This window comes from Astatotilapia calliptera, unplaced genomic scaffold (assembly GCF_900246225.1).
Source record: "Astatotilapia calliptera unplaced genomic scaffold, fAstCal1.2 U_scaffold_32, whole genome shotgun sequence".
Lineage (NCBI taxonomy): Eukaryota > Metazoa > Chordata > Actinopteri > Cichliformes > Cichlidae > Astatotilapia > Astatotilapia calliptera.
In genome coordinates this window covers 48,630-62,210 of record NW_020535770.1, presented here as the reverse complement: position 1 = coordinate 62,210, position 13,581 = coordinate 48,630, and the positions used below count along the sequence as shown (strand labels likewise).

The 13,581-nt window shown below is 36.2% G+C and overlaps 1 protein-coding gene across 1 annotated transcript; it reads left to right on the top strand.

Moving 5' to 3' along the window:
• The first annotated feature begins 259 nt into the window (after positions 1–259).
• LOC113018019 (nuclear GTPase SLIP-GC-like) lies at positions 260–13,408 on the top strand. The gene is made up of 22 exons (XM_026161091.1): positions 260–385; positions 659–771; positions 957–1,010; positions 1,307–1,399; positions 2,853–2,877; positions 3,034–3,117; positions 4,161–4,248; positions 4,527–4,740; positions 4,837–5,055; positions 6,044–6,244; positions 6,322–6,494; positions 7,137–7,191; positions 7,280–7,367; positions 7,457–7,578; positions 8,293–8,469; positions 8,560–8,714; positions 8,833–8,950; positions 9,082–9,190; positions 11,263–11,393; positions 11,523–11,604; positions 11,692–11,774; positions 12,258–13,408. Exons 1-21 carry the CDS (start codon positions 319–321, stop codon positions 11,763–11,765), a joined length of 2,442 nt encoding a protein of 813 aa, XP_026016876.1. The 5' UTR covers positions 260–318; the 3' UTR covers positions 11,766–11,774; positions 12,258–13,408.
• Positions 13,409–13,581: the final 173 nt, after the last annotated feature.

The following is a 13,581-nucleotide window of genomic DNA, read 5'->3' as shown; positions in this document are numbered from 1 at the left end:
CTTCCCGTGTACAGACCCTACTGGACGCTTCCCTATTTTCCCTTGTCTTTGACGTGAGTTTGGATATTCGTATGTGGACGTCGTGTATCGTACAAAAGAGAACGTGTGAGGGACTGGCGATTGAGAAGAGGACTTTTGGACGTGTTCATTTTTCCCTGGATTCCCGGGAGCACTAATTGCCCTGCACGGTTGTTTATAGCGCCTGGTGTCACTGTAAATAAACTCTCTTTAATTGAAACCTTAGTTCTGCGCTAGAGTTCACTCGTTCACCTTGACAGGATCAGAAATTACAATTTCTTTCAGTTTCTATTCTTGGTCATGGATGGTTTTGTGCGAAACAAACTGACTGAATGGAAACTAAGTGACTGGATTGAGGCATTTGAAGGTAAATTATTACTGTGCATCAGTGATGGGTACAGATATTGATACTTATACGTTTTGTTAACTCTGAAAAATAATACCTATTAATACACATTTTCATATTTACTACACAAAATGTGCAAGAGAAGATGTCCTAAGACTGGAAAGTGATACTTGCTTAAAATAAAAGGGAATTAAATGTGTTCAAATCATACATCAATGCAGAACTCCTTTAAAAAACTGTTTCTGAAGTAATTTTATAAATAATCGTTATTTCTGCTATTTAACTTTATTACAGCTCAAGAAATTGATAAGGAAAGTCTGTATCTTCTCAATGATCAGGAAATTGATCAATTGATCACAAAAGCTGGACCTAGAGTAAAATTCAAGGATAAACTAAAGCTGTTAAAGGTAATTAAATCCTTTAAGATTTCTTTCCTTTTTGTCTGAAAAACCTCACTCGTGTTAAAGTTTACAGATGAATTTGTTGTAGAATTATTATGGTGCACAAACTACTTAACTATCAGTGTGTCTATGATAGCTATATTATTCACATATTTTGCCAATATGGATTTGCCATGTTTTCATTATGTTAGGAAGAGCAAAATACAACTCAACCACAAAAAGAAGCCGTCAATACTTCTGGTCAAGTAAGTCAAAAACAGTTTTATTATTGAATAGATAGATGAGGTTTTTAAGTGTGGATAATTAAATAATAGTTTATTGCAATAGTAAATTGTGCCTCAGATGGACAGCAAGTAGAGAGTGATAAATGAGATGAGGAGATGGGAGGAAGAAGAGAGGCAAAGAGTGATTCATAGTCTAGTTTGTTTCTCACAGTTTTGTTGCCTTATGGTTGCTGACATGGCACTTTCACCAATCTTTTTATTATTATCTCATAGCACTTGTTTAATCAGCTACCATCTCTCCTATGGACTTTTTACAGTCTCCAGTCACAGCTCAACACAGCCCGTTCCTCCTGCACTATCAGGAGCAGGATCAGCAGAAACTCCTCAACAGCAACATTGTACCCCATCAGGTAAAACAGTGATATAGTATGATGCGATTCTGTATTAGATTCTTAAAGAATGTGTGTTGTTGTTCAGCCTGGTTCTATGTGCCTGTTTTTAACTTTGAGCACCCGCCCCTTTAAACAGCTCTGCATGGCCCTGGTGGTGGGCGGATCAAACCAAAATATAGATGCCAAAGTTTGTATTGATATTGATAAATAGGAGCATAATGAGATTGAGCATGTATCAAGACAGAAACTAATATCAATCATCCAGGTAAGTAAATCCCAAGTTTTCCCAACTATATAAAGTGCAAATGTTTATAAGGTTGGGGAAACCTGCAGTTAGCTGAGACTGAAGAAGTCACTTGGATGAGCGATGAAACGTTTCTCCCACTGAAAACAGTCCAGGTTAACAGAATAAACTTTTTGGGATACTGGTTTCTGTTTCTTTGTTACTCCTAGAATCATCAAAGAGGCAACCTGGCCATCTAAGTGCTGCTGCTTTCAAGTGTCATAATAACATTTATTGTAATTGAAACAAATATCCCGAATATATCATAACCCCTTTGTGTTAACTGTAAAAGGGATACTGTGCAGTTACTATATTTAAACTACAAGTAGATGTGATACAGACTTCTCATTATATGTTTTCTGTCCTTGGTTTTAATTAATAATCCAAAGAAAAGAAAATCCCCCAAACACTTACAGGTCATGAAAATTCATTCTGATTTAGCAGTTTGATCCACCATCCACCATAATTATTAAAAAGCATTAGTATCTGTATCAGAATCGTTGATACTGGGCCTTTATTTACTTAGTATAAAAGGAATACCAAATCCAGCAGTATCTCACACCACTAATGTGCATGGGGGAAATTCATGAAAGTCCTATTGTGTCACCCTGCTACATAGTGATAGCGACAGCTGATTTGGATCAGGTAAGGGTTATTGGAAATCAGATAATGAAGCAGCATGCCTTCATTCTTCATAAATATACGCTAAGGTGACCTGAGTCAAAGCAAAGCCCCAGTCACACAAGCCTTAAGACTACCCTGCGACTTAAAGTTCTTACAACCTCTACCAACCACTAAACAACTGATGTAGTTGCCTGATGTTGGAATACACATTTTACCCTAACAGCTGGTGGTTGCCAGGGATGGGGTGGTCACCAACTGGTCTCTAGGTCTGTGTCACTGGTGCTGAATTAGGCAGAAACATTGACTCATGGGATCATGTTTACTGAGAGGCAAGAATGCAAAAGTTTTCCATTTTTTTTAAATCACTGTGCTAGTTGAGAATATATGTAAATATAAGTGTGTACATTTTAAAAAGTGCATGTGAAAGTTTTTGACAGTTTGTTAAAGAACAAATTGTTTCTGTACAGGAGCAATGATTTCTTCTATAAATTCAATTATGCATACATGTACAATTTATAATAATTTAACTTCATGTGAAAGTTGAATATTTATATGCTTCCACAGGATTTGCCATCCATAAGTGAAAAAGGTGAGAAAAATGTATCTCACTCTCATTTTAATACATCTAATTTATTTATTTATTTTCACAGTATTATTTTTGCAACATCTAAAATACACCATAATCAGAAGTTTCAATATTCAGATTTTCTTTTTAAATTGTATTATTTTGTTTAAATCCAAAAAGGAAAAAGAAAGTCAGAACTTGAGTTCGACGAATGTCAACCATCTCCTAAACGACAAGACAACTGTGCAGCAGGATCACAGTCAGGTACACACACATATATGAAATCCTCACACTTATTCCTGCTTTGTGTCACCATTTTTAACTGAGTAGTCAAAATCAGTCAAATCCACAGTAATCTGTCATCCAAGGTCAAGGAAAAAACAATATTTCAGAATCTCCTCTTGTTGGGATCAGTTAGGATCGTAAGGAGACTGGCAGTGGTAACTCAACTTAAAGAAGGAAAAACCTTCCACTCAGAATGAGACACTGACAACAACTTAAGGAAAAAAGTGACTTGAGTGTATTCAACATTTAAATGGTTCAAAACATAGACATGAACAAACCTTTAAATAATTTCAAACATGTAATCTTCAACAATGTACAACATATCACTTCAAGTGTCCATAAATGTGTCAGGCATGCTGTCCATTTCAGTTCAGTGCACTTTGTGTTCAGTATGTGGTAAGTGTTCAAGTTATTTGAATTGTCTTTAGTCACTGTTTTGCTTTTTGGTGCATCAGGTTTTGTGTTAAGTGGAATCAGATCTGACCCAAAAAGGAAAAAAGTAGCAACATAAGGTGTCCTGAGAGCTCATTAAAAAACGTTAATCCTTAAACAAAATTACAAATCGTTGTATCCTACCACTCTCCAAGGAAACAGGTGGCCTTCAGATTGAGAACGTCCTTTCTAGGCACCTCTAGTGGCATCCAGTCCTTAGATGGCACCGCTCGGTCCTTGCAGCAGATTTCTACCACTTAAAAAAAACAGCCAGGATATTCTTCAAAGAAAACATTAATTCTGTAGCGCAACACGTTGCAGGACTGAATCTCCACACAGCTTTGCGCATCTAGCTCCATGCAGGCGGATGCAGTGAAAGAAAGTCAACGCGCACAGCGCTATGGTGCATTCATGGGAAAATGGGAAAACTCAACACTTAACAAAACAGTAACACTTAAAATTAGAATAAAAATAGAATACAATTGGCAATAAAATAACCATGGGTTACATTTGCATATCAGTGGACCATATTTGCATTACACTGGTTCCAAGTTCCTACTTATTAGGGTTTTTTTCTGTTTCTGTCAGAGAAACAGAAATACTGTCTGATGTCAAAGACATAATGAGACGCGTCAGTCAAAGACTACATGGCCGTGACAAGCTCAGCGCTTTCCTAAAGTGAGTAATAAAGATTTTCTATTTTTGTTGGATGTTCTTCCAACCATTTCCCGGGAAGTTGGGACAGTCTGTAACATTTTGCTGGTATTTGGTATAATAAACATACTAAAGATTTAAACTCGGTCAGAGCTCAACATGGAGCTGTGTAGTTTGTTCCAGTAGTAAGTTGAATTTTTTCAACACATTTTAAAAAACAATTTTTTTCTGATTTTACTGCATTTTCAGTTTGATATTTCTGAGAATGGGTCAGTTAATCCATATTTAAACTCGTTCAACAGGGATAAAATCAAAGATTTGGAGACAGAAAAGAGACACCTGGTTGGTGTCTTTGGTAGAACCGGGGCTGGAAAGAGTTCTTTAATCAATGCCATCATAAATAAGGAGGGCCTGTTGCCTTCTGGAAGTGTCAGTGCATGTACCTCAGTAATGATAAAGGTGGAGGCTACCAATGGATCAAAGTATGAGGCACACATCGAGTTCATTACAAAAAAGGTAGAATGAAATATGAATATGGTGATTTTTGAAGTAATGTGTTACAATGTAGATACAAAAACTGCTTTACTAAAATTAAGATATAATCTTTTTTAGGATTGGGAAAATGAGGTGCAGTCCCTAAAACTGGCTCTTGAAGAAGATGATGATGATGATGGTGGTAATGGTGATTGTCTTGACCGTGATGAAACGTTATCAGCGCTGTATGGAGAAGAGTGGAAAGAAAAATCAACTCACAGCCTCATGGACAACAAATATTTCAGAGATATTCCAGAGTTTCAAATGTCCAAGATAAAAATTTTGGAAAGTGACTCAGTAAGTGTGCAGTAATACAGACCAAAATAAAATCTGGTTCTTCTTCTAGAACAAAGAAATACTTGCAGTTTAAAGCATATATTAGACCACAGTTTGGGTGAGATACATAGCAGTGTGTGGCTTATGAACATCACATAATGAGCAGTCAATAGTTACCCAAGCAGCGTTAAGCTACCCTGATGCTGCACCTTTGCAGCAGGAAGATGTCCACGCTATGTAATGCCACCCTAATGGAGAGTGCAGACAGAGACAAAGCATTGGTGAAGCAGATGTTGCTGCAGTTTATTGCTGAGCAGATATATGTCGGCGATATGTCGATGTGCCTCATTTCCAAAATGTTTGACATCCATCAAACAAGAAACAAAAAAACAAGTGAAACTGTGGTGGTTAAAATTTTATGGTTTACTATCCTGTTGCTGTCTGATTATCCTGTTACCATGGAGCTTGCAGTTTTCTTTGTGGTGGTGTTGAAGAGTTTAAAATTTGTAAAACTCCTGCTCAGAAGGTCGAGCAGGTCACCTACTAATCGGAGGGTTGGTGGTTTAATCCCTGGCTCCCTCAAGTCTGCATGCCAAATATCTACAAACCCCCAGTTGATCTTCGATGCATCCATCAGTGAATGAATGTGTGTAAATGTTAGCTAGAAATAACATACCCAGAAAAAAGTGCTTGGGGTAACGAGGCAAGTTTTATAAAGTGCTTCAAATGTTTACATGCAGTAAAATAAATCACTATATAAGAACCAGGCCACTTACTGTGATCCACAGTAAAATATGAAAAAGGTTTCTTTTTTTCTTTCTTTTTCTTTTTTTTTAAATAAAAAAATCGAATTACTTTGGATTTATTTTCCTGGTTTTCATTTCAGATTTTTGAGATAGGATGTCTTATTTTAATTTCCCATCTTCTTTTTCATGCAATCATTAAAATCTTTGTTATGGGCACATACATTCAATTGGCTTGTATTTATCTTGTTTGTTTGTTTTTGCAGGCTGAAGGATTGTCTGAAAAATTTGTGAGATATACAAGAAGTGAGTCAAATGAGACAGAAGAAGTAAAGAGGTGGTACTGGCCACTTGTGAAGTGTGTGACTGTCAAAGTGCCAGACAATGATTTTCTTGATCATGTCACACTCGTGGACCTTCCTGGAAACGGTGACTCTAACAGAAGCAGAGATCAAATGTGGACAGAGGTAATTCACAGAAGTCATGTCATGTTTCTTCAAAGCATTAGTTATTTATAATTTACATACGTTCATTTCCTTTTCAGCTTATTGCCAGTTGTTCTACAGTGTGGATTGTGACTGAAATGACTCGAGCAGCATCAGAAAGAGAAGCCTGGGACATCCTGGAAGGTGTCAGCAGCCTGCTGGGAAATGGTGGCGAGTGTCAGCAAATTCATTTTATCTGCACCAAGTCAGATCATGAAAAACCAGATGATATGTAAGTCAAATATACAAAAAAATCAAATTGCAAAGAAAGTTACACAGATAGTTACAGATACACATGGTGACCATATGATTCACTTTTTTGTTGCTTTGTTGTTTAAAAGTCATTATTAAAAGTTATACATTTAAAAAAAATCTATGTATATGTGTTTTAATAAGTTTTTAATTAGATAAATACTGTTGTGGAAATTTAATTTAATTCCACAGACACATTCGGCTGTAATGAACATTCGTTATTATCATGCGCATGAGAGAGAGCACACACAGTCAGGCGCCGTCATGCAGTCTCTGAAACAGAAGTGCAGCTCTCACCTTTATTTATTCCCCAAAAAAGTGAGGAAGTCCGAAAGTGATCATACAGCACATGACGCAGCTCGCTCTGAAACCTAACTGAACAATGCGTATCCTGTTCATGCTCTTGGCATTATCACCACCTGCAAAAGGAGTTATTTTTTCAACTACTGAGGCTGAAATAAGTTCATCTAGTTTTAGACTGCTCAGTGGAAGTTTTCATTACAGTGCCACAACTAAGTATGCACACAAATGCTTGAACCTTAAATAAGAATAATTGAAATTTTCCATTACAATACTAACAATAAATTACTTTTACATCCAATTTTTATTTCCTTTCTAAAAGAAACAAAGTTAAGAAAGCAGTGATGAATGCATTCAAAAAGCGGGAAACGATTACGGTAAATTTATAATCTGACAGCAAAATCTAAAACAATTATCTTCTTAAACGGTCCAAAAATAAAAACTGACTAACAAAAATGTTCTCAGAATCACTTCAGTGAGGATAGTTTCCAAGTCTTCACAGTGAGCACCAAAGAGTTCCTCAAAGGGGAGAATGTAAATCCAGATGTCAATGGTAGGTGAAGTCACTACCAGTGATGGTATGTTTTTGTGTAACAGAAAATGTATTGCTCAGATTTATATTTCTTTTTCAATTTATAACAGAAATACTGAAACTCAAGGAAATTTTGAAAAATCTAAATGACGCTCATTCAGAGACCTCAAACTATGTGTCTGGAGCTCATGGGATTCTGTCTTTGATTCAAGGAGCCAGAAGCAGAGAAGTGGTAAGATCAGGCAATAAAGCCTCATTCATAATCTCCTTAAAGGTCATAAAAATGCATAAAATAAAAATGTTCATAAAATGTTCACTAAAGTTTACTAACATATATTGTAAGACATGCTGACCTTCACTGAAAATGTGGGATACTGGACATCATAAATCTATATGTGGTAATTTATTATTAGTGATCGAAAGGAGAGAGATTATTTGGAAGAACTGAAAATTATTGAGATACAGAATTTGATTAAATAGTTATTTACCAATGAGACTCCAGTGAACCAATGAGAGCACAGAAATGATGGGAGTTAGAACAGGCTCCCAGAGTCTAGATTCTTGGGGTAGTGAAGATGGTAGTTTGGATGGTGCTCTGAGTGACCGCAGGAAGGTTGAGGTGATGAAGGGGAGGAAGCAAGTTGTATGAATGAGAGTCTGAAATGCAGAATGACAAAAGATCATATAAAAGCACAGAGAACAGAGGATGATTGATTTGCAGAAGGCAAAAAATGATCAGACTAGAGTAATGAGTTCAATAGTGTGGAAAAATGGAAGTGACATAACGAATAGACAGAGGCAGACAAATGATGACAGACCTATCTGACTGAACTTATGCATGAGATTCCTGTTAAAAGCCTGGGTTTCTCAAGACCGCCTCAAAAATGAGTAAAGAACCATTATGTGATGTTTTACTGCTTTAAATAATGATCTTTCTTTTTTTCAGGTTGAACAAAAAAACGAGGTGTGTGCAGTCCTTGAGGGAAACTTGAGCATCCAACATAATCGAGTCAAAAAAGCAATTGAAGACATTACAAAAGCTTTTGAACAACACCTACGTGAGGGAGTTGAAAAATCCCAAAATTTATGTGAAAGAAAACTGAGGTCCTTCTTACACCCCAGTGTATGTGTTTTAATTACAGGATCAAAACCTCAGGATACTTTGTGACCATGTGTTTAAAAAAAATTAAATAAAAATTCTGTTTTGTTTCAGAAAACAAGAGAAAGATCTTTTCACAGGACACTAAAGTATGCAGTTAGGAATGATGGCATCCAGAAACCAAGGATAGGAAAACCTAAAGACCTCAACATGATATTAGCGTCTTGTTTGACTGAAAGCATTGATGAAAAATTCAGAAAGACCTTCCCGTGAGAATAATCTAATTCTGAACAGCACCAATATGTACAACAATACATGTATCCAAATTGCACTATATCATAAACTTGCTAATACTGCTATTATAAACCACATCTTTGCCCCATTCAGAAACGACCTAAAATGTGGAAATTTCAATGGGGCCATTGATGCGTTTTCACTCAGCACTGATTCACTGATTGAAAAGTACAAAAATGTCGAACTGCAACTGACATTTCTCCAGACCGAGGTAAAAGAACTTCTCTATCCATGAACCTGTTAGCTTAGCTATTATTAGAAAGTCATTCAAACACTGAACTTGTAGTTATTTTACCTTAATGTTGTTTTAAATAATGTTAATCCGTATTTCATGTCTCTAAGGAAAAAAAAATGAAGACAAAGCTCAACAAAACCATCCTCACACAAAAGAAATTGATCTACAACAGTCTGACAGAGACAATCAGGAGTAACATGAAAGGATGCTACAAAGGTAATAAAGAGGTGAATTACCTTATTTTTCGCACTATAAGGCACACTTAAAATCCTTTAGTTTCTCAAAAATCAACAGTGGGCCTTATAATCCGGTGCGCCCTATGTATGAATTCTGGTTATGCCTACTGACCTCGAATTGATTTTAAGTGGTACACAGCGTTCAAAAATCTGTCAAAAATGTTTTAGTACTACTTTGGTAAGCTACGAAGCCGCACCGCTTGATGGATTGTCGGAACATTACGGCTACCATAATCAGCAGCCTCGCAGAATAATCCCAGTCGTAATCCGTTTAACATCCAGACATCCATGAAAACACAATTTATTAAATTTAACCGAGTTAGAAGTTAGCAGGAAGTTAGCTCACTAGTTTCCATCTAAATACGATATACCACATATATATTTTGACTGAGAGATTTTTGAAAAAATCAAAACGTATAGCTCTGCTATCACTTCAGACATAAATGAAGAGAGCAAACTAAACAGCAGTGACTTTTGTAGGGTTACTGAATGTTGAGAAGTGTTAGGTGAGGGCTAGTTCTTTTAGGTTCAACAGCTAACAAGATGGTGTATCGGTCAGGATACAGGAAGGAGGACAAGACACTTCCACTTTGCTGGATTGTCACCGCCGTCCGTTTTATTGCCAACTAGATGCTCAGTGTTGCCAGCAGTCTGTAGTAACAAATAAATTGCCATGAGACCGAATATATTACAGCAGCAGCTAAACTAATATAAACTCAAAAATATCCAATGAAATAAACCAACACATCCATATAAATACGTCCATGACATAATATATAATAACTCCAATTAAGCACAGCGGTAATGCGATACTATAAGCAGAAACATTCACCCTAACCATTGACAAGGAACTTTGGTGCCGTCGTGTGGCCAAATAAACTACTACATAATGGCAGCAGCCAGTGGCACATGCCAAATAACATATTTAAGGAAATTTACTTCTAGTCATGAACTGAACACTCGGAGCATCACGGTGAAGAATGGCAAACAGGAACAAAACTTACATGAGGAGGTAACAGAACTAACTCAGAAATACAATCTTCCCTTCTGGAGCAGCAGTGCAGTACCTCAAACCTCTGCCTATGTCATTTCCCACAACTCCACCCCAAACAATATTGCAGGACATAAAATCTCAGAGCCTTTTATACACTGAAGTTGGACTAGCTGGTATATAATGATGTGCTACGTAATCGCTAGGAACATACCTATGTTTGCATAACATAAACACAGTGAAGCTGGAGGATGAATGCTAACTTTTTTCCACTCGATGAAAGTTAATGTGGAGGTTCCCGATGATTAGGGAGAAATGCATTCACAAGTCAAGATGCTGTAAACGGACCAAACTTCAGTCAGGAGAACAGCTGAGATAATCCATCCACAATACGAGGTTAGTCATTAATATAGTGCAACAACATGGGAATAGAGCAGCTGTGAGAGAATTCAACAATAATGAATCAATGGTACGTGTTAAATATCAACACTTCACCGAGTTCTTTCGATTCCTCATAGGCATCTAATGGAAGACAACTCACTGCTCACTAGACCATTTTACACTTTTATTACTTCCAGAAGGGAGATGCGTCCTACATGACACTGCAGTGAATCTCCAAATGGCAGTGTGCGCTTAACAGTTTTATTACAGTCTGTCTCACTCTAGTCTAAACCACAGTATTCTAGTACATTTCCACTGAGAGATGATTCCCTGTTATCTACTTCTACAGACAAATGTGAGCGAGAGTCTCCAACTTTCTACCACTAAAGGACACGTAGTCTAATGCCTTTATTATCAGGGCCGTGTCCACTTAATACTACACTATACAGTTATATGACATTTTGGTTAATATAAAGCATAGCATTGAGGCGCTTCAGGTAATTTTCATTTTCACATTTCACATACGGAAGTGGAGGAAGCAAGAAGAATGAGTTGAGTAAAGTTTGACTTATCTTACTGTTTTGTTTTGCTTAATGCGCCTTATAATCCGATGTGCCTTATGGTTAGAAAAATTCGGTATTTCTATTCAACTGTGCATGAAAATGATTGTCTCCTTGTAGAAGCAGCAGCATTTGAAGGACCAGGCACCCTGAAGAGGATGAGGGACACTATTGAGAGACATGTGGAGTCAAAGAAGTACATGTTTGAAGAGGCAAAAAATGCCATGTTGGAGCAGTTGAACGATTTGAAGGTTTTTTTTTTTTTTTTTTTTCAAGCAGTCTTGAAACATATCAAACCAATAATTTATCTCTTGTCCAGTTATTCTTGGATTCAATAGTTGCCTATTTAAAAAGTAACAAAGGCTTTGATGATAAATTAGGAAACTGTCCTGAGGACGCTGAAGAAAACCATGGAGGAGTCCATTGAACACTCACTCAAGACTGAGGCCTGCTCACTGCCAGGTAAACAGAATATATAAAGTGTTAGGAATCCTCACAATACAAACACTAACAATAAATATTTAATAAAAACAAATACTTTGTTTTTAGATGTTTTGGAACATCTTGAGATGGTGAAGAAACACTGTGATGAACTTAATGGTGATCAAGATGAAAAAAAGTAACCACACTGGGTAAATCTTAAAATGTCACAAATTGTTTAAAAGGCTGTGATCATGAACTATTTTTCTGATCATTTTGAACAATGTTTTTAGTGCTGTTAGCATTAATCATGTTAATACACGTCATCAAAGTTAACACGATAAACATTTTTAATGCACTCAACCCATCTGTAGTGCAGAATAGACAAATTTCTGACAAACTGCCTGAAATGCATTGATAGAAACATTCAGAGGATTTTGAGTCAGTCTGTTCTCCAGATGAGTTAATTATTAATCGTGTTAGTCGTGATGACGGCGTTAAAGCGTCTGCGTGAACACGCTAATGCCGAGTAACCCCTCACAAGGACTAATCTTCGTTAACTCGTTAACAGGGATTTGCCAGTTTTGACATGTTAACATGGATCGGTTCACGTTAACGAGATTAACGGTGACAGCACTGGTTTTTATTTAAATTTAACTGATCCATCCAGCACCCATTTTTAATTTGCTCCACAGAAACAGCTGAGGCCTGATAACCCACAGGACATCCCTGAGGAAACACTGATTAGAGACACGAGGTCTTTACATATTATCACAGTAATATTTGTTTTGCTCTCTTTTAATGTTGTGTTTATGTGTACTTTTGACCTTTTAATGAATTTTATACAAAAAGCATCTTGAATATTATAGATATCAATTAAAACTGCTAATATTAAGGTGTTAATCACGAGTGTCTAAATCATGTTTTGATTTCTTTCTTTTTAAAAATTTGTTGTAGTTTTTAATCACTTATAGCAGAGCGTGAAGACATGTAATGCATTCTCCATTCAAACCTGAGATTTATGATTTTAATTGTAAGAGTCTGAGATTACGGTTTCCAAAAGCATTTTGATTTTTTTGCTTGTTTTAAATATCATAATTTAATGTTTTAAGTTGACGTGTATACTGTTGGTTCATTGGGATGGGAACATTTATTTTAATGTAAGTGCTTATCAGTTAAACACTGAGCCTCATCCAGCACTGAAAAGGTACCAATTTTACATCACAGTTCTAATGACAAATACTTGTTTGTTGCAGTTATACAATATGTGTACATGACAAATAGTGAGAAATGGCTCTAAGTAAAGCTGTAGGAAATCATCAGCTACTTCTGTCATCTCCCTGCCATTTTGCTTTTTCTGGGTTTGGAATTATTGGTGAATATATTACAGTTTGAGTTTAGGTTCAGGTTGTTTCTTTGTTATTTTTTGTTACGTTAAATGTTTAAAATTTTAATTACTTCTGTGCATATTGTTAAATTCCTGTTTTGATTTTTGTCTTCAGTAATTCTCTCGTGTTTCTTCCACCCACCATACTTTATTTCTTCATGAAACAGTTCATTCACGTTTAGCATTTACTGTCATGTTTCCTGTAACCTTAGTGATGTCATTACAAAAAGGTACTAAGGTGCTTCCTTTATTACACTGGTGATACAAAGATATTTACATCTCATAATTTTAAGTGACCATACAGTTGTTGAAGAAAAAGATTAACAAAACTGAGATTGTTGCATAGAGCATTTAAATGTTAATTAATCCAGCACACTGTGATGCAGCTAGTATATCATTTAGCTTTCTTGCTTCCTTATCTGTACTGATTCTAAAAGAATGCATGTATTTGATATTGTATACTGTTCAATAAATCTTACGTGCAAGCAAATATTTATTGTAATCATTAGATAGAAACAGTTTTGTTTTGTTTTTTTTAACCCAGATCTTTTTACCCTAAAATCACCAAAAAATTGCATTGCGTGACAAACATACAGTGGTGTGAAAAAGTGTTTACTCCTTTCCTGATTTCC